The sequence below is a fragment of the Pteropus alecto genome, unplaced genomic scaffold (assembly GCF_000325575.1).
Source record: "Pteropus alecto unplaced genomic scaffold, ASM32557v1 scaffold43, whole genome shotgun sequence".
NCBI lineage: Eukaryota > Metazoa > Chordata > Mammalia > Chiroptera > Pteropodidae > Pteropus > Pteropus alecto.
In genome coordinates, this window is record NW_006435764.1 from 7,191,271 (window position 1) to 7,214,497 (window position 23,227).

At 47.7% G+C, this 23,227-nt stretch overlaps 3 protein-coding genes and 1 pseudogene across 4 annotated transcripts; all 4 read left to right on the forward strand.

The window, feature by feature from the left end:
- The first annotated feature begins 6 nt into the window (after positions 1-6).
- Positions 7-5,835, forward strand: WDR74 (WD repeat domain 74). Its single transcript, XM_006911187.3, has 11 exons — positions 7-997; positions 1,079-1,185; positions 1,281-1,402; positions 2,873-2,948; positions 3,186-3,332; positions 3,493-3,594; positions 4,480-4,580; positions 4,665-4,720; positions 5,020-5,165; positions 5,250-5,306; positions 5,617-5,835. The coding sequence occupies exons 1-11, from the start codon at positions 934-936 to the stop codon at positions 5,791-5,793; spliced, it is 1,155 nt and encodes a 384-aa protein (XP_006911249.1). The 5' UTR covers positions 7-933; the 3' UTR covers positions 5,794-5,835.
- Positions 5,836-5,983: 148 nt separating this feature from the next.
- LOC112479219 (testis-expressed protein 54-like) lies at positions 5,984-6,430 on the forward strand. Its single transcript, XM_025046302.1, has 2 exons — positions 5,984-6,065; positions 6,195-6,430. Exons 1-2 carry the CDS (start codon positions 5,984-5,986, stop codon positions 6,428-6,430), a joined length of 318 nt encoding a protein of 105 aa, XP_024902070.1.
- Positions 6,431-6,687: 257 nt separating this feature from the next.
- Positions 6,688-22,530, forward strand: STX5 (syntaxin 5). 2 transcript variants are annotated; one of them, XM_006911188.3, is made up of 11 exons: positions 6,688-6,870; positions 7,536-7,776; positions 8,821-8,891; positions 9,044-9,099; positions 9,215-9,285; positions 12,619-12,735; positions 12,832-12,888; positions 13,066-13,147; positions 13,622-13,728; positions 13,890-14,011; positions 21,779-22,530. In XM_006911188.3, the coding sequence occupies exons 2-11, from the start codon at positions 7,555-7,557 to the stop codon at positions 21,936-21,938; spliced, it is 1,065 nt and encodes a 354-aa protein (XP_006911250.1). In that variant the 5' UTR covers positions 6,688-6,870; positions 7,536-7,554; the 3' UTR covers positions 21,939-22,530. The 2 variants fall into 2 exon arrangements, with proteins under 2 accessions (XP_006911250.1, XP_015444416.1); XM_015588930.2 differs by having other exon boundaries at positions 6,690-6,870; positions 7,621-7,776.
- On the forward strand, positions 19,042-19,160 carry LOC112479271 (annotated as a pseudogene).
- Positions 22,531-23,227: the final 697 nt, after the last annotated feature.

The window sequence follows — 23,227 nt, forward strand, 5'->3', positions numbered from 1 at the left end:
AGGGAAAGATGGAGTTTAGGTTTAACTTAGTTTAGTGTTTTGATAGGCTCAATACAAGGTAGGGCTGTGTGCAGAGGTCAACATCAGATCTGGACTCTGAAGTATGCCCAGAGTGCTCTTTCCTTGGTAATACAAAAATGAATGTGGAATGTTACGCTCAGAACTTACTGGCAGCTCAGAAGCTGCGCTGGAAATCAAGGCTGCTGCTCTGTGGAGGACTTTGATCTGCCAGGGGAAAGTAGGATGCTTTACTCTTACTGATGTAATTTCAAATAGCAAAGTTTCTGATAGTCTCTGATTTCAGAGAACAAAACTCAGTAAGGAAACAGTCACTCAGAGAAGGAGGCCATTACATTTTAAAGCTGCAGCTTATCCTTGGGAGAGATATTGTTTCTGTTAACTTTGCTGATTTTTACTCTTAGTTTGAGTTAATTTTCACCAAACCTCAACGTGAGGAAACAAAAATGACGCCCTTACTTCCGGAGACCTTTCCAAAACAGAGATCTGTTTTAAGATCGTCGATTTCATTTTCCTGTCTTTTTTCGTTTTGTGTCTTTTGTACTCGGGATGAAGCTATGTGCCACAATAGTGATTAAAATAGTCTCTAATGTGGGCTCATTTCTTGTTTTGTACAAAAAAAGGAAACATATACCATGATGCTTTAGAGTAGGGAGGACTAGGCCCAGCATCGCGGTCCACCTAGGATGCGTTTCACTCCAAAAGTAAAACGGTCAAGTTACTCTTCAGATCCCCGCAAACAAATATCTCCAGATTTCGTTTTCGTAAAGCAAAACCTGGCGGAGCAGGCAAGTGATCTGTACCCCTTCGGCTCTTTGAAACTCCCAGAAATGGCCTTGGTCCTGATCCCACTCGGCGCGCGCTGGTGACGCGGACGCTGCGCCGGAAGTGCGGCTGGAGCTGCCAGGCACAGAGATGGCGGCTTCAGGGGCACGTTGGAATCATGTGTGGGTCGGCACCGAGACTGGGATCCTGAAAGGTGGGTGTCAGGACCGGGCAGGGAGAAGTAGGGAGGTCGCTAGCTCGCGACCCCCGTGCGATTGACGCCCGCGTCCCGCAGGGGTGAATCTTCAGCGCAAACAGGCCGCGAATTTCACGGCGGCGGGACAGCCGCGGCGGGAGGAGGCGGTGAGCGCCCTGTGCTGGGGCGCGGGTGGTGAGACACAGGTGAGCCGCTGCTGGCCAGGCCGGAGCCGGGGGGCCGGGGGGCCGGGGCGCCGTAGCCTCGCTCCCCTCGCCATTCTGCACTTCGCTCCACGCAGATCCTTGTGGGCTGTGCTGACTCGACCGTGAGGCACTTCAGCACCGAGGATGGCAGATTCCAGGGCCAGAGGCACTGCCCCGGCGGGGAGGGCACTTTCCGAGGCCTCGCCCAGGTCGATGGGTAAGACCGAGCTCCTCGGAGAGAGCTCCCGCCGAATAACAGTGATCAACCCTTAGGTGACACGGGCCTGGGCTGGGTTACGAGGACCTGTGTCCTGCCTCTTTCGTTAATTCCAATAACAAGCATTTACTTGACACCTACTGAGTTTCAGGCATTGGGCGAAATGCAATGGCTGTAGGTTAACCAGATAAACACAATACCTACCTTCATAGAGTTTGCACCCTCCAGGGATTTTCTCCTGATTTTATAACCTTTAGAGTGTCCCTGAGTAAATCATTCACTAGTTTAGAGGATGTTTTTAAACGGAGACTGATAATCACCAGTAAGGTGATGAAGCTCCCAAAGTAAAGGATAGGACAGTGCCAGTATTTAGGTTACTGGCCTAGCTTACTCCCAAAGATGAAGAGAGGAGGTTTTGACAGGCTGTGTCAGTTCAGTGGTGATAATTCTGACAGGTGAGGTCCAGGAGGCCGTGAAGGATTGGTAGAATTTCAACAGGTTAGAGAAAGGGGTAAGTGCATTCTAGAAAGAGGTTACTGCCTGGGTGGAAGCCAATGATTGATGGTGTCAGGCTACAGGGTACCTTTCAGGGAAGATATAATAGCATTTGGAGGTTGAAGCTGAGGAAGCATTTTAATACAAGATAGGCAAGGTAGGGTTGAGATGAATTGCAAAGGGCTTTAAGTGCCAGGCTGAGAGATTTGCACTTTTGTTTTTTGGTGGTGGGGAGTTACTGGTTTTTGAGCGAGCAGTGCTGTGGTCAGAGCTCTGAGTCTGTAGGAGTGTGGAGGATGGAGAGAGAGCAGATGGGAGATGTTGACACAGCCCAGGCAAGCGATACAGAGCCTGAACCAAGGTGGAGAGAGTGGGCAAATGTGAGAAAGAGCATAGGCTTGGGCTGTATAGCTCCCGAGGAAAGACCTGCTTGGGCTTCTGGGGAGGGGTACTTTGAGGGAGAGGTTGACATTTAGTGTCTGGAACCCATTACAGGGAACTCAAGAGAAGAAGCTGGTGTTTGACTTTGGTCAAACCTTAAATCCAGACCAGTCCCATTTCAGTCCTTTCAGAGTTACTGATCTTGACCCTTGGTGTCCGACTCAGGTTTCAGAAAGACTTGCGGGCCAGGTACCCCCAGATGTAGCTGTGGAGTACAAAGGCATTCTGCTCTGGAGTATCACAGACTTGATTTCCAGCTCTGGTTCTGACATTTGCAGCCGAGTAGGCAAATCTTTTAATTGCTCAGACCTTCAGTTTCCTCAGCTATAAAACTGGCAAATCCTCGCTCTGTTGAGGAACTTAAATAACAGACAGAAAGCTGGAAGTTGTCAGGCCCTGTCCAGACCCGAGTTACCTGGAGGCTTCCTTTGGAGTCTAGTTAATTTGGGGGTAGGCGGAGTGGGGCCTAGAGAATACTTTCACACTTCCTTTATTTATTTTTTTAACCTAACTCTATCCTCCCTCTGCCTGCAGCACCCTTATCACATGTGTGGATTCTGGGATTCTCCGAGTCTGGCGTGACAATGACAAGGAGATATCAGCTGATCCAGTGAGGTTCCCCCGCCCTGATTCCGGTGGCTGGGGAAGGTTGGGGCCAGGGTAGGAGCCGAGTGAGGGCTTTCAGGGAGGAAGATTTAGGACTCTGTAATTGACTCGAATCTTCTCTCTTTTTAAAAAATTTTTTTTGAATTTTGATGAGAGATTATTTGAGCCCAACTGATGAGATGTTGGGAAGCAAGATCTCAAATGCTCCCTAATCTTCCCTCTCATCTCCCATTCTTTTCAGCTCCTGGAACTGAGGGTAGGCCCTGGGGTGTGTAGGATGCGCCAAAACCCAGCGCGCCCTCATGTAGTTGCCACAGGTGGGAAGGAGAATGCTTTGAAGGTGTGGGACCTCCAGGGGTCTGAGGAGCCTGTGTTCAGAGCCAAGAATGTAAGTGACGGGAGTGGGGAGGGGCTGGGTCTGAGGTCCACAGAGGCTGAGGCCACTGAGTCAGAGACCAGGTGGGCTTTACGGGATGGTGATGGAGGGCTGAAGGGAGTGGCACACTGAGCTCCCCACAACCCTGTCCCCTGTCTACCCACCTCACCAGGTACGGAATGACTGGCTTGACCTGCGAGTTCCCATCTGGGACCAGGACATACAGTTCCTCCCTGAGTCGCAGAAGCTTGTCACCTGTACAGGGTACCACCAGGTGAGACCCCACCCCACCCCTACGTCCTGGGCTTAAGCAGCCTCCTGGAAAAACCACCTCCCTGCTTAGGCACGGCCCCCATCCTTTTTCACGGCCGTCCTCACCGTCCTTCCATCCCTGAGCTGTCAGAGGAGGGAGCACTCCCTCGCCTGTTTCAGCCCCATGGCCTTCTCTTACTGCATTCTAGGATGGAGTTTCCTGAACAGTCCGACTCTTCCTTTTCCTCCTACCTAGGAGAGAGGAGAGGTGAAAGGAATGTCCCTTTCACAGTAGAATCACATGATTCAGGTGTCATGAGAGGACTTTGGGCTGCATGTCAAGAGAACTGGGTTTCTGGTCCTGAAGCAGCCTCTGATTTGCTTCAGGACCCAGCCCTGACCCTCTCCTTTCTGGCCTCAGTGTCTCAGCTTTATAGGAAGAGCCCAACTGGGGATCTTTACAGCTGGCCTCATTTGAGGTCCTAAGACCCAGGCAGGACCAAGTCACTGTATTTACTGTTTCCTTTGCTCTTGCATATCGGAGGCTGATCTTGGTGATACGCACCCGCTCAAAACACACTCGGGCTTCCTCTCCTCCCTTGTTCAGGCAAAACTTCTCTGTCAGTTGGACCAGTTTGCTTTTCCATCCCAAGATGGGAATATGCGGGATGGAATGCTCACCTATGCAGACCATGGGATGCCGTCAGCTCCCAACCTTGGGGATCTCTCCCCTCAGCCCTGTCCTAAGCAGTTGTCCCCCAACCCCAACACTCAGAGAAGAGGGTACATTTCAAATGAGCAAGTTTTTTGAAGAGCGGGTTATGAAGGAGGGGATGAAGATGTGGGGAAGCCACAAAGGGGGGTTATGTGGAGTGACGGTACCTTTGTGACACCTGTCTTTCTCCAGGTCCGTGTCTATGATCCAGCCTCTCCTCAGCGCCGGCCGGTCCTAGAGGCCACCTATGGAGAGTATCCACTGACAGCCATGACTCTCACTCCTGGGGGCAAGTGAGTGTTTAGAGGGCAGAGTGGGGTCAGGAAGGGCTCCCAGAGGCTCCTGCTGACTCCACCTGCCTCTGGTCTCCTCCTCAGTTCGGTGATCGTGGGGAACACTCACGGGCAGCTGGCAGAAATCGACCTTCGGCAAGGTAGTGGACTGGGACCCCTGGGGGAGGGGAGGGGAGGGGAGGATTTCCTCTGAAGCAGTACATCTGACAGGTGTTAGATTGTCTGGGTTCAAATCCTGGTTTCAAAAGCGGTATGACAAACAAATTCCTTCAACTCCCTGTGCCTTAGTTCCTTCACCTGTAAAATGGAGATATTAATGGTAATTCCTATGTCAGCATTATGTTGAGGATTAAGTATTGAACTATAAAGTGATTTGAACAGTAAACGATAAATGGTTGTTGGATGCCTAACTGGCGCTGATGTCTCCCCCATTCTCCAGGACGTCTACTGGGCTGTCTGAAGGGGCTGGCAGGCAGCGTCCGTGGGTTGCAGTGCCACCCTTCAAAGCCCCTACTAGCCTCCTGTGGCTTGGACAGAATCTTGAGGGTACACAGGATCCGGAATCCACGGGGCCTGGAGCATAAGGTAAGAGCCTGCTGCCTCCTTTGCCCCCCATTCATGGTTCTATTTCAGGATGTTTGGCTCCTTAAGGCCCCTCATCTTTTGCAGGTTTATCTTAAGTCTCAGCTGAACTGCCTTCTCCTGTCAGGCAGGGACAACTGGGAGGTAAGCAGTTGGGTCTGGGAAGGTGGGAGCCATGAGCATAGATGTGAGGGTTTATTTCCCTGTGGGAAGAAAAAGGAAGCACCTGGAACTGTCTGTCCACCTACCTTGTTACTTAATTTTTGTGAGGAATGTTAATAGTTACAGTCCTGACAGGGTTCCCGCCAAGAATGACAGGAACATGGATGGGAATGGCTTCCCAGAGCAGGACATAAAAGCACTGGTACCTGGAAGGGCTGTTTGTCAGCCAGAACCTCCCTCCCTGTGGGGTATTACTGGGCCCCTGATTCCTAAGCTTTTCTCCACTCACCAGGATGAGCCCCAAGAGCCTCAAGAGTCCATCAAGGTGCCCCCAGAAGACACAGAGGCAGATGAACTTTGGGCTTCTTTGGAGGCAGCTGCCAAGCGGAAGCTCCCTGATTCGGAGCTGACCCCAGGGTCTCGGCCAACCAGACGGAGAAAGAAGCGGCCTGGCTCCGCCAGCCCCTGAAGAGCCTGTGCTCATTTTGTAAATAAACAGCTCAACACCCTCCATGCCCTTGAGCCTTTTATGATGGGAGAAATGAAAGAAGGGTGGCTGCTTTCTGAGCTGGGGCGGCGGGATATCTGACGTCACAAAAGCCGGGTGGGAGTCAGGTGGGCTGGAGTAGGTGGCACCGAGTGCGGGGGCCGCGCGGGCCATGGGTTGCTGCCAAGACAAGGACTGCCACACCTGCAATGAGGAGGCCAAGGAGGCCGAATTGGAGGAAGTCAAGGAGGAAGGTGGGACCAGAGACACCAGGGAGGCCCAGGGAGGCCCAGGGAGCTGGAGCTGGAGCTGGAGAGGGGAAAGGTCCAGGAGGTTGGACGGGGGAGGGTAGAGCGGAACTCAGCTGCCTGGTCATTTCCCAGACACGGACGTCGACATCGACGGCGAAGGGACTGATGTGGACTCGACAAACCACCGAAATCTCAAGTCTAACGAAAGCCTGTTGATCACTGTACTGTGGCGGCGGCTATCCATGTTCAGCCGTCGGGGCTCCACACGATCAAACAAGAGGAGACAATCAATCCAGATTCAAAAGCAAGGGCGTATGCTCCCGGAGAACAACTCGGAGGGGATCCTGGAGGAGCCGGAGAAGGGGTGACTCCAGCTCTGCTCTCAATCTGCCCTAGCCTCCAGAGAATAAAGCTTCTAACGTGTACTTGGAGCGCTTAAGGCTCTGCTTCTCGCTCTGGGCGTACAGGGAGCAAGCACCAAAGAGGCTGCGGTCTCTTTAAGGCTCCTCCCCTGAGGTTTGCCCCGCCCCCAGAGCCCGGGCTCTAATTCTTAGGGGCGGGGTCAGGAGAGCGGTCTAGCCAATGGGGGGACGGGATCGTTTTGCGTTTTAGGGGGCGTGTCCTTAGGGTTGGCCCGGCTCGAAAAGGCGTGACACTGCCCTCTCGTCACCGGGGGTGGGGTTACGTGTGGGTGACGTGGCGGCTTCTAGTCTTTGGTCGGGTTTCGGCGGACTCCGCGCCTGAAGAGGAGGCGGTGACGACCCGGGAGGTTGCGGCAGCGGTGGCGGCGGCAGGCGGCAGAGAGGAGGTAGGACTCGCTCTAAGAGGGGTCTGGCAGCCGTGTCAGGTCCCGGCACCGGCTTTCCGGGAGGCGGCGATGGGCCGGGGGAAGGAAACCAGGGGCCAGCGGACAAGTCCTGCCGGCCCGGCTCCGGGTGAGCGAATATCTTGCCGTCCAATCAGGAAAGTCCCTATTGAGAAAGGCGTAGGCATTAACTAATCAGTAGTTGCCGTCCTCCGGAAGGCGGGACTTGTGCAGGGGTGGGACTTCCTGTTTCAAATAAACACCCAGAGATTTTTTTTTCCCCCCTCTCCGCCCACCGAAGTGTGTCCCCTTCAGGTGGTCCGTCACCATTTCTCCCCGAGGAGTCGAAGGAACCCGTGGATACTAGAGGGCCCAATTAGAGCCTGGGACAGTTAGTGCACAGGCCGGCCTGGAGCCTCGGGGCCACGGGACCTGCCTTGGCCCTGTCTCTGCTTCAGGGCCCCCCGGCCCCGCGCTGTGGCTACCCGAGCCAAGTTGAAAAAGAGTCAGAAAGGGAACGGCTTAGGTCCGAGAGGAAGTGGGGCCCTGCCCGTTGCTGGCCAGCCCCAGGAGCTGTGGTTGGCTTTGGGGCTCAAAGATTTGCTGGTTGGGGAGAATTTGTGGGGAAAGAGGTTGCCTGGGGAATGACACTCTCCCCTCCACAACAGTCCGAGGTTATGCGTCTCAATGATCCCGCGGAAACGCTACGGGTCTAAGAACACGGATCAGGGTGTCTACCTGGGTCTCTCAAAGACACAGGTCCTGTCCCCTGCAACTACTGGCAGCAGCAGCGACATCGCCCCTCTGCCCCCCCCAGTGGCCCTGGTCCCTCCCCCTCCCGACACCATGTCCTGCCGGGATCGGACCCAGGAGTTCCTGTCTGCCTGCAAGTCTCTGCAGAGCCGTCAGGTAAAGACCGCGAGTGGGAAAGGCAGGAGTGGGCTTTACTTAAATCCGGGAGAAGCTGTGCTCCAACACTGTTGACTGAAGTATTTTTTGTTTTAAGTAATTACTGCGGGAATCTGATGGAGAACTGATCAGGCTTAGAGGGGGTGGAAGGATCTACTAAGAGGTGGGCTCGCTATCTGGAAGCAAACATCTGAAATTTGGGGGGAGGAATCCCCTGGAGAGCAGGATTGCTATTTTGGAAGGAATTTCGGGATGAGAGGTGGCTGCAGTATATTCGGTTTGGATAAGGAAGAAACAGGTTCTAGAAAGAGCTTTTAGCCCAGCTAGAGACAAGCACTTTGAATTCTAGTTCTGGTATAGTTTGCTCTGGGACCACAGGTTTGCTCTGGGACCACGAGGAAAGTATTTGGGCCTCAGTTTTTATATCTGTAAAATGAAGGGTATTTTCTAGATAAATAATTTTTATCAAAATCATTTCGTAGTGCTTTTTTAAAAATTGCTTTTCCTTGTCTCGGTCCAGACTTTCTGAATCTAAGTGGGACCTGAGTGACTGTAATTTTAAATATTTTTACTGCTCAGCTCTTGTTAACAACTGCTCTTCTATATGATCTCCAAGAGTTTTCCAGTTATTCTTTTGGATGCCCCGATTGGAGTAATAGAATGGTAATGCTACCTGCCATTCATTTGATGTTCTCAGTGTACCAGCTATTTGGTTAAAATACTGTACAGCCCTTTAGTTTACCTTAACAACAACAATAGGAAGTGTGCGGATTGCCTTCATTTTATAGAAGAGGAAATAGAGACTTAGAATGGTTTCAGTAAATTGCCCCCCACCCCCTCCAGCCAGCAAGTGGTAGAGTCAAGATTTGAACCTGAGTCTGTCTGTCTTCAAATCTGGCCTCTAAACTTCTGCTACTGATAAAATTAGACTGTCTGGTGAAGGATATCACCAGTACTAGAAAGAGTATAGTGGACACCTGAGAATAGTGAAAGGTGGAAACGAGAGGGGGAACTAAAGTGTCACCTCTTGACATTGCTTTTCAGAATGGAATACAAGCAAACAAACCGGCTCTGCGTGCTGTCCGGCAACGTAGTGAATTCACCCTCATGGCCAAGTGAGTTGAGAGAAGTTAAGTGGTGGGCTGATGCAGCATCCGAGGAGAAATAGGCTTGACTCTGGTAGCCCTGGCTGTGAGGGCTGGAGCAGTGTGGGAAGAGGCCCTCTCCTGCCCTTTCCCACCGTGTCCTCGCTCATGCTTGTTTGCAGGCGCATTGGGAAAGACCTCAGCAACACATTTGCCAAGCTGGAGAAGCTGACGATCTGTGAGTGTTCCAGGGATGTTTCAGAGATGGGGCATTGAACCAAAGAGGGCTAAGGAGCCGTACTCCTTGAGCCTTGTCTTTGACCTCACCTGTTGTGGCTTCTTTGTCTCTGCAGTGGCAAAGCGCAAATCCCTCTTTGATGATAAAGCAGTAGAAATCGAGGAGCTGACTTACATCATCAAACAGGTGAGTTACTATCAAGAGAGCCCAGCATTCCAGTCAGATCACTTCCATCATTTCTCATTGCTATGGAGGCCCAGAGCAAGTTTCTAGAGCCGGCCCAAAACATCCTTGCTCATCCATTGAATCAGTAAACACTTACTGATCATCTGCTGTGTTCAAAGCACCGTACTGGGCACTTGCCTTACAAGCATGAGGCAAGATTCCAGTCTTCAAGGGCTTATTGTTTAGAAGAGAAATCCAGCCCCATAAATTTCGACTTACGAGTAGGAGGCAAGTGTACAGAAAAGGTCTTACAAAAAGATGAATGATAGTCTAGGGACTCCGGGAAAGATTTCATAGAGGAGGTCAAATGTGAGCTGGTTTCAAGGCTTGTGTAGAGGCAGTGGAAGAACATTCCAGACAGAGGAAACTGCAGAGGCATGGCTTACAAAAGAGAAAGTTCAAGTCTTTTCTCAGATGTTACCTGCTCCAGGAGGCCTACTCTGACTGCTGTTTTATAATCCAGTGACAAAAACTCTGATCTTTCTTACTTTGCTGTTTTCTTCCTTAGAGCACTTGATACATTTTAACCTTTTCTGTAATTATTATGTTGTTTGTCTCTGTTCCTTCCCACTTACCTCAACCCCTTCAAAAAAAGGAGAAAATAATGTAAGTGCCACAAAAGTAGAGATCTTTTTCTTTCTGCTTGGTCACAGATGTGTCCCAAATGCCTAAAACAGTGTCTGGCATATAGTAGGTATTCCATATTTGTTGAATGAATGAGTGATTGGCAGGAGATGAAGCTGCAATGTAGATAGGTGGTTGGTTGTGAAGATCATTGTGGACCTTGCTAAGGAGCGTAAACTCACTCTTAACTGCCATGGGCTACAAGACAATTAGAACCTGGATCCCAGTTCTGTCTGAAAGACACTGGCGTAGCACAATTCTGTACAGTTGCAATTCCTTCCTTTGCCAGCACAATGTAATAAGAATAAAAGGTGAGATTCAATGACCATGGATGGAGAGGGAGAAAAAACCTGGAGCACGGATGGGCAGAGAGGCTAGGAAGGAGCCTGCTGCAGTTGTCCAGTACGAAGATGATTATAGCAGAGGCCAAAGGGCAGACATATTCTAGAGATGCTGTGCAGGGTAGAAAAGAGAGGGTTCCACTAACTGTTGGGGTGTTATTGCATAGGCGTTCAGGTACCACGACTTGAGTTCAAATCCCAGGTCCAGCCTTTGTGGTATGACCTTGGGTGAGCTACCTAACTCCTCTGAAGTTCACTTTCTTTATAAATAAAAAGGGGAGAAAAACAGTACCTACCTCACAGGGTTGTTGCGAACTCCTATGTTTATTTTCCAATTACTTTATTGAGTGCTTTTGGCTGCCTGGTTCTGGGGATTCAGCAGTGGACAAGACAATTATGTGATCCTTGCCTTTGGGAACTTCCTTTCTGAATGGTGAACTAGATACTCTATAAGTAAACAGAAAAGACAATTTCGGTTAGTGGTAAATCCTTAATAAGAAATAAGGTGAGTGAGTTACTCAAGTGAGGGGCCTGCTTCAGATGAAGTGATCTAGGATGACCTGGCTGAAGAAGTGACTTTGAGACATGAGCAGTTAGAAAAAAGCCAGTCATCCAAAGATCTGATGGATGCACTTTCCAGAGGGTGAGAATAGTGAAGAGAAAGGTCTCAAAGTATGGTGACCTTAATACATTTGATAAACACTAAAGAGGCCAATGTGATTGCAGCCTACCAAGTGAGGAAGAGACCGGTAGGGGATAAGGTCACAGCAGTGAGTGGAGCCGGACCATATAGAGCCTGTGTAAACCAAGTAAGGAATTTGGGTTGGATTCTACACTTAGTGGGACGCTCTGGGAAGATCTGAAGCAGAGGGATGATGTGCTCTGGTTTAAAAGATCACTCTGGTTGCTGTGTAGAAAGTAGATTGTAAGGAGATTAAGCTCTAAGAGGAAGGTCATTTAGGAGGCTCTTGGAGATTTTTGAGAGACAGCAGACAGTTTGGACTAGGATGGGTTCAGTGGAGGAGATGAGTGAACCGATTCAGAGGATGTGCTGGAATCAGCTGGGTTCTCTCTGGATTCCTGTTATGGTCCAGGCGGATTAAGGGAAAAGAGAGGATTGAGGATGGCTCTTCAGTTTTTGGTTTGAGCAACAGTGAATGATAGTGCCATTCACCAAAGTGGAAGGGAAGGATCAAAGGGGAATAGCTTTCCGGGATGGGGGACTTAAGAGTTGTTTTCTATGTTAAGTTTAAGGACAGAGAAAGTCGTAAGCTGCTTAGCATATTGCATGGCACATAGTAAACAAATACGAGGCTGCTGTTGTGTTCACACAGTGCCGAGTACATCGTAGTAAGCGCTCAGCAGAACGTGGTTATGTTATGGCTGTAGGTGGGTTAGGGATATGTGAGCGTGTGACTTAGAAGCTTCTACCTGGGGCGCTGAGGTGATAAATACTGCCATTTTCTAAGCTAGAACCCTGAGGGAGGAGATATTATGGGGAGAAAACTTGGAATATAGTTTTGGACACATGGCTATTGGGGTTGCATCAACTTTCCAAAGGGGCAAGCCAGTCAGTGGAAATCATCCAGGGGTCTCGAGTGTGGTTGGGGCTGGGGTACTAATTGGAGGGATGTTAATTGGGAGGGACTATTGGAAGGGCTCTAGAAGTTACCTAGTTTTTTTCCCGAGCCAATTTCTTGAACTATTCGAGACCTCTTTCCCCTCCCCCTTCTCTTCTTCCTCTAATCCCTCCCTGGCTGGTTGCCCTGGGTCAGCTTTCCCTGCCATCCCCTGGCAGTCTCCATCTCCCTTGGCAGGTTGGGTTGTGAAGTAGACTCGGCATCGGTCTGGTGTCGAAACCTAGCTGTGCTACTCAACTTATCGTGTGTGACCTTGGACAAGTCACAATTTTCACTCTTGCTGATGCTTCTGGAAAACCATGGTGCCTTTGACTCTTGCTTTCCCCTGAGCACTACACCAATGCTTTGTTGGGCAACATGCTCTAGGTTCAAAATTTTGGGCTTTTAAGTGGTTCTGTGACCATGAGCTTGACCTCACAGGTTGGAGTAAGGCAATAGGGTGCAGGCATTAAATAAGTAATTTATTTATCAATGGATGAGAGCATATTTCTTTTTTTTCTGGCTCTACTCTACAGAGACTGAATCAGAGCAAACTCTCGAGCTCGGAAAATCCCAGCAGGCCCTTTCAGTCTGACTAGTAGCTGCTAGTGACTCCCACTCTGCCCTCCCTGCCAGAGATGTCCATGTAAGGGAGATGCTGACCGAAGGCTCCTTGGATGATAGTTTTTCTGTTGGCTCTTTTTCACCAGGACATCAATAGCCTCAACAAACAAATTGCCCAGCTTCAGGATTTCGTGAGGGCCAAAGGCAGCCAGAGCGGCCGGCACCTGCAAACCCATTCCAATACCATCGTGGTCTCTCTGCAGGTGGGACCTGGGGTGGGACCTGGGGTGGGAGAGGGGGAAATAAAAGGGAGGGAGGTATTGTCTTCCTTTGGTTGACCCTCTCTCTTTTTCTTCTAGTCGAAACTGGCTTCCATGTCCAATGACTTCAAATCAGTTCTAGAAGTGAGGACAGAGGTGAGAATAATCTGTGTAGGAGGGATAGGAATCTGGGAGTAAGGGCCCAAGAGGGAAATGGGAAAGGGACAAGTGGAAGGGCAAGGGCAACAGGGTTATGGGCCCACAGGAGGGATCTCTTTAACATACCTGCTTTCCAGAGGCCTCAGGACGTTTGCATTTCTTCCCCAACCCCAGAACCTGAAACAGCAGAGGAGCCGGCAGGAGCAGTTCTCCCGGACACCCGTGTCAGCCCTGCCCCTTGCCCCCAACCACCTGGGTAAGTCACAGGCAATACGGGGAGTCCTGAGGGGCACGGCTCAGTTCCTCTGGTTGTGATGGCCTCCTCTAAGGGCAGGGTTGGGTAGGAGAATGGAGGGGCAAAGAAGTTGTTAGGCTTTATGTCTCAGAGGTCAAACCTGACCTTGGCCTTCGGGATCCACACTTAGTCTCCCACATTCTCACTGTTGGCGGTGAAGTCGGTTACGTTTAGAATAATGATAGTTTCTAATAATTTTTGTGCACTTGCTTCATTCACATTATCTCATTTAATTTTCACAACCACCCTTTGAGAAAGCAACTATTATTATCTCCCATTTTACAGATGAGGAAACTGAGGCTCAGAGAGGTTAAATGACTTGCCTAGGGTCACAAGGCTAGTAAGTGTCAGAGCTGGGATTCAAATCTAGAGCACAGGGGGCGTTGAAACTGCTTTTAAGCGATAAAAAGTGCCCTGTCTTCTTTCTTCCTCCAGGGGGCGGTGCTGTGGTTTTGGGGGCGGAGCCCCGTGCCTCGGGGGACGTCGCCATCGATATGGTGGACTCTCGGACCAGTCAGCAGCTCCAGCTCATTGACGAGCAGGTACTCAGGCTCTCAGCCGGGAAGGAGTCGCCCCTCTGTCCTCTGTGGACCACAAGCGTTTGGAATGTGCAGTGGGCGAACCGGCAAGCTGGGAGGGCCCTAAAGAGGCAGGCCCTGCCCGAAGCTGCTCCTGGTGCTCATGCACGCTCTCTCCTCTGAAGGATACCTACATTCAGAGCCGGGCCGACACCATGCAGAACATCGAGTCCACGATTGTCGAGCTGGGCTCCATCTTTCAGCAGTTGGCACACATGGTTAAGGAGCAAGAAGAAACCATTCAGAGGTGAGGCTCTCTCTCTCTTCCGCCCCAGACAGAGGAGCCTTCTCTTCCCTGTGGATTGGCATTCTGAAAGGTCCCTAGGGACAGCCCTTCCGAAGAGTAGAGTGAATCCTGCCCACCCACAGGGTTCAGTCCGCCTGCCTCCATCCATTCAGCAAGCGTTTATTGAGCACCCATTCCATGTCAGGCACCGTTCTAGGCGCTGAGAATATAGCAATAAGTAGAACAGCAATGTCTCTGTTTCATGGAGCTACTTCGTAGTGTATGTATGGAATTCAGTAGCGTGGGTGAGGACAGCAGTTAAAAAGAGTTGACAGGAAATTTTTGGACAGTGAAAGGGCTATACAGAGAGTTAACGCAGGATGATGTGTTAAGAAAATGACTGACCAGGTACATCAGATTGGGTGGCAGGGAGGGCTGCTCTGAAAAAGACATGATTTTGGTACAGAGACCTGAATAACAAGGGGGATGCAACCATGCAAAGAAGAGAGAAAGAATGTTCTAGGCAGTGTGGGCAGCTAGCACAGACGCCTTATGATGGGACAGCCTTTCTGTATTCAAGAATCAAAAAGGCCAGCATGGCTAGAAAATAATGAACAGGGAGGTACAGGATGAAACTGGAGGCGGCAGGCAGAGCTGGCCAATGGGCGGGCTTCTCTGCTCCTCTAGCGCCACCTGCTGCTGCAAGAGGCATTTTATCTGCCTTCCTCTTTGGTACTTAGCATTCATTCATTCAATAAGTTATGTCAATACATCCTCGGACAAAAGAGGTAAAGATCCCCACCCATGTGGAACTTACATCCTACGAGGGGAGATCGATTATTAAGATATATAATAAGTGGTCCAGTACATATTTTCGTCCAGTGATAAACACTACAAATAAGAGTAGGATAAACTAATCAGGAGTGCTAGTTTTAGAGGGACAAGTTGTAATTTTAAATAGGGTAATTAAGGTCAACCCTATTAAGAAGGTGACATTGAACCAAGATTTGAGAGAACGTAAGGGAGTCTGCCATGTAGATATCTGGGGAAGAATACTAGGCAGAGAGAAGAGCCAGTGTGAAGGTCTTTACACAGGAGTGGGTCTGATGAGTTAAAGGGTAGCAAAGAGGCCACTATAGCTGGGGACAAGTGAGGAGGAGAGTAGTAGTACACAGGTAAGGTCAGAGGAGAAATGAGGGGCCAGGTCATGTGACACCTTTTAAAGTCATGTGAGGCTTTGGCTTTTACTCTCAGTGACATAAACAGCCATTGCAGGGTTTGGACTAAAGATTACACTATCTGACTTCTATTTTAAAAGGATCATTCAATTGCTGTAATCAGAACAGATTGTAGGGGCCTAGGATAGAAGCGGGGAGATAGGTGATAAGGCCTCTGCAGTAATCTAGGCAAGAGGGGATGGTAGCTGTGAGCAAGCTGGTGAGTAGTAGTTGGATTCTAGATGTATTTTGAAGGTAGAACCAAAAGGAGCGATTTTCTGATGAACTAAATGTCAGATGTGAGAGAAAAAGAGGAGTTTGTGATAACTCCAGGCTTTTGCTACGAGCAATTGAAGGGATTTATGGCCTTTCCTTGAAATAGGGCCAGTTACTCAGAGAGGAGTAGGTTTAGGGGCGGAATAAGTTCAGTGTTGGACGCGTTATCCAACAAGAGGTGGACAGTTGTATGTTAGACACCTAAGTGGAGATAGTGCATAGGCAGGTGCATATATCAAGTTTGTGAGACAGGTCTAAGGCGAGAGTGGGCAGAATCGGATTTTGAAACTGGGTGAGGCTTGTGTGTATAAAGAGGAGGGTCAAGCATGGGGTCCTTTTCTGAACCTAAGTCTCATCTTGTGGGGAGACTGAACAGGAGCTCAGCTGGTGAGAGAGGAAGAAAAGCAAATGAATGTGGGGTCCTGGGAGCCAGGAAAGGAAACTGAGTCAAGGAAAGAGCGATCAGCTGTGGCAGATTTTGTTTTTAGGCCGAGCAAGATGAGAGCTTCGAGTTTAATTGGAGTGTTTAATTCATTAACATTTAATGTAATTTTTGATGAGGTTGGATTTAGGCCTCCCATTTTACTATTTGCTTTCTGTTTTTCCCATCTATTTGTTTTTCTGTTCCTTCTTTTGAACAACTGGAAATTGTTTTTAGAATTCCATTTAAAGTTGTCTGTTGATATTTTAGCTATATGTCTTTGCTGTTTTAAGTTGCTGTAGGGATTACTATATGCATCATTAACTTTCCAGTGTACTTCGTACAAATTGGAAGAACTTTGCATCTTTCCCCATCCATTGTGCTCATGTTGTCATATTTGTTGCATCTATATGCTTTATAGATCTCACACTACAAAATTATAACTTTTGTTTTAAAGTTTAAAGAAATTAAGAAGAAAAAATAGTCTTGTATTTACTCATGTGTTTACCGTTTTCAGCTCGTCATTCCCTCCTGAATATCCATTTTCTATCTGGCATCACTTCCCTTTTAACCGGAAGAACTTCAGCATTTTTTATAGTGCAGATCTGCTGACAAGTTCTTTTACTTTTCTTTTATCTGAAAATATCTCTATTTCACCTTTATTCTTGAAAGATATTCTCTCTGGGTATAGAATTTTGGATTTGCAGCTTTATTCTTTAAGCACTTCAAACACATCATTCTATTGTCTTTTGGTCTCTTGTTTTTCGTAAGAAGTTAGTCATATTCTAATCGTATGTAATGTGTTTTCCTCTGGCTGCTTTTCAACATTGTTATTGCTGATTTTAGCAGTTGACTTATTTATTGACTTATTTATGTGTCTAGATGTGATTTTCTTTTTTTCTTTTTTTTTTTTTTTAGGCGAGGCAACCCTTGGTTGACCTCACAGATTGCAAGGATCTTGTCAGTTTACAATTCCTTATTTTTTATTTATTTACTTTTTTTATGCCTACAGCACCTGGTCTTCCTAAGTGGTCTTCCATCCAAGTACTAGCCAGGCCTGACCCTGCTTAGTTTCTGAAATCAGACTAGATCGGGATAATATTTTCAGTTTTGCAAGCTATATAATCTCTGTTTTAACTATTCAACTCTAACATTATAGAGTAGAAGCAGCCAAAAAAAAAGGTGAATGAAAATTAATGTGTTTCAATAAAACTTTACTTAAAGAAAATGTCATGGGCTAGATTCAATCCATGGGACCATCCAAGTACTAGCCAGGCCTGACCCTGCTTAGCTTCTGAGATCAGATGGGATCGGGCTTGTTCAGGGTAGCATGGCCATAGACTAGATGTGATTTTCTTTGAATTTATCCTCGTTGGGGTTCTCTGAGCTTCTTGAAATCTGTAAATTTATGTCTATCACAAAATTTAGGAAATGTTTGGCCATTATTTCTTCAAATATCTTTTCCACCTCTTTCTGGAAATATGTGTATCAAATTACATCTCATTAGGAGGCGTTTAATGTCAGCTTATTCCTGTATAAGAGAGAACAAATCTAATCACTTGATTGAACTGATGACAAATAATCTCTCCTTTTAAAAGTACATTTTCAGACGTGGTGCCATAGTGTAGCGGTTAGCACATCTGCTTTACACACAGAAGGTCCTGGGTTCGTGCCCCAGTGGAGCCATGGTCCATGGTCTACAAGCCCGATGTCTGATCTCAGAAGCTAAGCACAGTCAGGCCTGGTTAGTACTTGGATGGGAGACCACCTAGGAAGACCAGGTGCTGTAGGCATAAATAACAACAAATAAAAATAAAAGTACATTTTCTTCTTCGCAGTCAGCAAGTAATTCATGAGGTACCCTGTGATACCTTCCTCTCCAAAAACCTTTACCTAATGTTTCTAGCATCCATTTATGATGCTTATCTGAATCAGTTTATCTCATTGGAACACATTTTTCTCTAAAGAAGAGCTTTCCTTTATTAACAGCATGAGCCGAATCCTCTTAATTAAGCTAGGTAAAACCTGAATTATTTTCCTGCATTTTCAGAGTAAATAGTTGATGGAACGTTTGCCACAAGTAGTAACCACAGAGTTCTTGTTTTGTTTTTTAATTCTTTCTTTCTCTTGGGCGTCATTATGGGCTTAGGGTTTTTGTTTTTTGTATTATAATCAGTTAGGATAATGATTATTTTTGTGCTCAGATTGTTCCCAGTTTGTCCAGTAGGAGCCAAGAGGTTTTTTATTTTTAAAGATGGTTTTAAAAAAAATTTTTAAGGATGTTTGTATGCTAATAGGAATGATCCAACAGAGAAATAAAAATAGATGATACAGGAGCGGGGTGAAGGGGAGAATTCTTAAAATTACGTCTTGAGAAGGTGAGAGGAAGTAGGATGCAGTGGGCTTGGCTTTAAAAGGAGCTGGTAATAGGTGGGAAAGTTCAATATGTTGCACTGATGCTGGGGGTTGGTAGGTGAGGCGGTGGGGGTGGGGTGGTAGTTCTCAGAGTACTTTAGTCTTCTCAGTTTATTCAGAAGAAAGGCTGTTAGTGGAGAGAATGGGGAGAGGAGGTGTGGAAGGTCAGAGGGATCCACAGGTGCACACAGCCCTGCCCACTGCTCATGCCTTTAGGAGACATCCAGTTCTGGTGTAACTTTATTCCCCACAGCACCTGGCAGAGCTCTTTTACCCTAGCTTGCTGATCATGTGAAGCCGGGTAGACACCTACGTTTGTATAAAGCAGGTTTCCCAACACCAGCCCATCGAGCAGCCCGCCTCATTTAATTGGGCAAGGTAAAGAAAATAGGTTCCTGGCCTCATGCTTGGAGATTCTGATTCCATAGGTGTGAGTGCTCCTGAGAAAGGAAGCGTGAGGGAAGGACCCTAAAGTGTTAATCAGATCAAGGACTAGGACTTGATTGGATCAGTGTCAGCACTTGGAGTTGAATGGCTCAGAAGGAATTTTACAGTAGACTGAAGTGTAAAAAGGAAATAACCAGAGAGGAAATTTGTAGGCAACCATATGCACAAGAAATGGAGATCCTGAAAGGATGAATTTGAAAAATAGATATAAACATTCTTATGTTTGCCTCCTGGATGCTAGTGGATCTGGATCCTCTTTAGAAACCACTGATTGGGTCTACGGCCATGCCACCCTGAGCAGGCTCCATCCTGTCTGATCTCAGAAGCTAAGCAGGGTCGGGCCTGATTAGTACTTGGATGGGAGACCACCCAGAAAGACCAGGGGCTATAGGCATTAAAAAAAAAAAAAAAAAAAAAGAAACCACTGATTGGGTCTGAAGTTCTTCAGCATGTAGATTCCTGGGTCCCACCCTAGAATCTCTGGAAATGAGACCTAAGAATTTGCATTTTGAGACACTCAACAGGTGATTCTTATTTTTTCTAAGGTATGCAAACTGCTGATCATTTTACTTTACTCAGTCATTTCCCTCCCCCATTTGTAAATAAAATTTCAAACTACAGAAAAGTTAGGAGGGTAGCATAAGGAGCATCTATATTTCTCTCACCTGGATTCACCAACTCTTAACATTTTATCACCTTTGCTTCCTCTTGTTCTTATTTTTTCCGAATCATTTGAAATTGAGTGCAAACATCATGACATTTGATTCCCAAACGCTAAAGCATGCATCCTCCAAGAACAGGTATTATCCGAACAGCCATAATATTGTCATACCTGAGAAAATTAGCTGTTCTCCAACAGTATGCAGTACCCAATCCATGTTCACATTTCCCCAACTGTTCTAAAAAAAAAAAGGCGTTTAGCATTTTTTTCCCTTCAGTTTAAGACCCAGGCAATATTCACACATTGCATTTGATTGTTACGTCTCTTTAATCTGCTTTCTGTTTTGTGACATTGACTCCTTTTCTTTTTAAGAGGCCAGTGTTTTTTTTTTTAATGTAACAGATCTAATTGGCTTTATTAAAAGATTTATGAATAGGGCAGCATCCCATCTAGCTACTGGAAGAGCACTCCCCAAGGCCACTGCTTGCTCGTAGAAAGTCCTGCATCTGTATTTGTCGTGATTAGATTCAGGTTAAATATTTTTGGCCGGCTACACAGGTGATCGTATCAGCACTGAATGAGGTTATTATCCCTTTATTGGTTATGACAAGTTTGGTCAGTTTAAGGTGGTGACCCTCAGACTAAGTCAGCTGCAAAGTGATACTTTGAGTCCTTGTGGATGTCCAGCCCTGATGATCCTTGCCTGACTCATTTGGGAGACTGTGTGTGGCAAAATGGTAATTTTCGAATTCCCTCAGTCCTCCTACATTTATTAGCTGGCATTCTTCTGGAAGGAAGGAGCTTTCTTTAAAATTACAATGAAATAAGGCAGTTTCTGGGTCCTCTTGAACCAAACCCAGTTACTCAATCACGTGAAGTTTTGGGGAAACTAATTCAGAAACTAAAATCCCAGGTCTCCTAATCACAGTCACATAATCTTTCCAGTTCTTGGGCTCCCTGTCTTTTTTGGTTAAACCTCCTTTTTCGTTGTTTCCAACTTACACTCACCTTCCAGTCCTCTGGTTTTCCATGCCTCGCACAGCAGGTTCATCATTTATTCTTTCTGTTCAGCTTCTTGTTGCTCAGTTCCTTCCCTCTCTAGTTTTTCCTCTCCATAAGATATTTTGTCCTCCTCTCCGTGCAAACATTTTCCCTTTCAGTGTTCCTCAGTCTCGTCCTTCCTAAGCCATTTTTTTTTTCTGCTCCATTCATTTTCATTTTCTAATTCCCCTGCTACTGCCTGTCATTGTCCCACCGATTCCTAATTTTTTCGCCACTGGCGTTCCTTTCAGTTTCATTCATGAAGTCCCATTTAAAGTCTTTTATATGCCAGATGGCATTTGCTGTTGTTCCACTTCTGTTAAGCACAGCCAGCGTGAGCTTTATTGGGTACAAGAGGACAAATGCACCCACACTGAGAAGTGCAATTATAGCCAAAAGCTAGGAAACCTCTCTGACATACTAGAGAGTCGTGTACAATCCAGCTCCTATATTTGGACAGAAATTAGCTCGCAGTCCTCATGAGCACCTTCCCAGGACTTTGGGCTTACAGCCTTCCCTGGCTCAGCCTTCCCTGTCCCTTTCCAATTGGATTGCCAGGTTCCACCAACTTTGCTGTCCTCACGGCTTGGAAAGTTCTCCGCTCCCAGGAACTCCCTTTGCAGAGACCAGGAATTTGTATTTGGTTTGTATTTGGCATATGCAGTTTGGCCGGAAAATGTTCTCTCTTTCTCAGCAACCTTTCAAGAGCTCGCCCTTCCTCCGAGGACGCCTCTGTCCTCTGGAGACATGTTTTCCTGATGTAGGGCTTCTCTTCTCCCCTGACTGCCTGTCCACATCACTAAGTTTTTCTTCGTGTTTCTCAGAACCAGGATTTCCTTACCGTTATGGCCTGTGTACTTTTCCCCGTTTCAAGTGCAATACATATTTATTAGACAAAAATCAAATACTAATGAGTAAAACATTATAATAGCTCATATTCTGGGGACTTAGTATGGGTTGGGCACTTTATATTTGTTAACTCAGGTAAGGCTGACCACAACCGGAGAGGTAGAGTTTGTGTTACCATTTTTCCTTCCTTTTCCGTTGAGGAATATGAGATTCGAGGTTAAATGACTGGCTTAGGGTCATCAGTTAATAAGTTGCAGAGCTGATTTTCACACGAAAGCCAAGACTTGTTTATATTACCCTTCCACAGCTTTTTCTATACACAAAAATGGGGTCCTATTATATATGTAAACTTTTTATTGCCACATATTGTGACCATGTTTCCATGTCAGTAAGTCCACCTCAGTAGCATTCTTTCTAATCCATTGTCCTTCTGTTTCCTCTCCTCCCGACCCTATCCCCAGGATCGATGAGAACGTGTCAGGAGCCCAGCTGGATGTTGAGGCCGCCCATTCAGAGATTCTCAAGTACTTCCAGTCAGTTACTTCCAACCGGTGGCTCATGGTCAAAATCTTCCTCATCCTCATTGTTTTCTTCATCATCTTTGTGGTCTTCCTTGCCTGAACCCTCTCCAACTCTGAGGCACTCTGTGGGGGTTTGGAACTCACTTGGGAGGGCAGGTGGCCAGCGCTGCCACTGAGCCTGTGCAGGGTACTTGGAAGAAAAAGCCCTGTGTTCCTGGAACTGCTAAGAATGGCCACTGCCCCCGATCCCCCACTCCTTGCCTCTGGCCATCCTGTCCTCCCCTCACCACCCTCAGGCCCACGAAACACGTGGTTCTGGATTTGGACTCTGCTGTGAAGTGGCTGGAAGGGAGCAGAGGCCAATTGGGGGACCGGTGGGGGAGGCTGTCTTCACCAGGAGATTTTTATAAACCCTCCCCAGCCTCTCTCAGAGGAAACTTTGGCAGTAAGGGGACATGATGGATGCCCTTCCCCACATCCTGAGAGTGAGATGAGGAAGTGAAACTGCCCCTGGGACCAACTTTCTCATCTGGGTTAGAATTTGACCTCTTCTTCCTTTCTTCACCATGTGAGGCGGGGGGCCCTGAGCCCCTTGGCTGCCTGCACAACCCCAACTTTGGCTGCTGGTGACTCTCAATCTGCCAAATCTGCTGCAGCCATTTCTCCCAATTACAGCAAGACTGTCAGCCTCACTAGCTATGTTGTCATTTCTGGGTGGGAGCGTCGAAGGGCGTAGGCAGCAAGTGGAGCGAGCCCACTGTCCAGTACCAGAACTGAAAGGGTGGGGCTGATGGCTGTGAGGGGCCAGGCTCTGTGCTCTGAACACAGCGGGCTCCGGGCAGGGGAGAACCAAGTGCAGCTGCAGCACTTTATTAGCATGGCAACTTCCCTTCAAAGGGGGCCTCGGGTTCCTGATTGGTGGCAACTTCCAAGAGCCTCTCCAGGAGTATTTGGACCTGTTTCATCTGGATCCTCCAACTGGTTGGCCCTAATTGTTCCTTGAGCTCGATGAGGCAGGAGCTCTGTCTGCAGCCAGGAGTGAAAAGTGAAGAATTTGTTGTCAGCTTCAGCTGAGGCTCTTGGTCCCCTCCGACCCCCTCACCAAATTCAGCCCAGTCACAGGAGAATGAAGGGAGAACTATCTGGAATACCAACCCTCCAATGAGGCTAATATGCTTTGTCATTCGTGACCAGTACCCACAAACCTCAGTCTGAGGCCACTGGAGCCCTCCTTTCTCACACACCCCCAAGGAGGCTGAAGCTGTAGAGATGACAGTCCTGGTACACTAGGCTGGCCCTAGTATTTGGTGGGGGGAGGGGGACGTCTAGGAGAACCCATGTCTTTTCTTAGCTCTGGCATTTTAATATTTCCTCTCCCCTTGGCTTCTG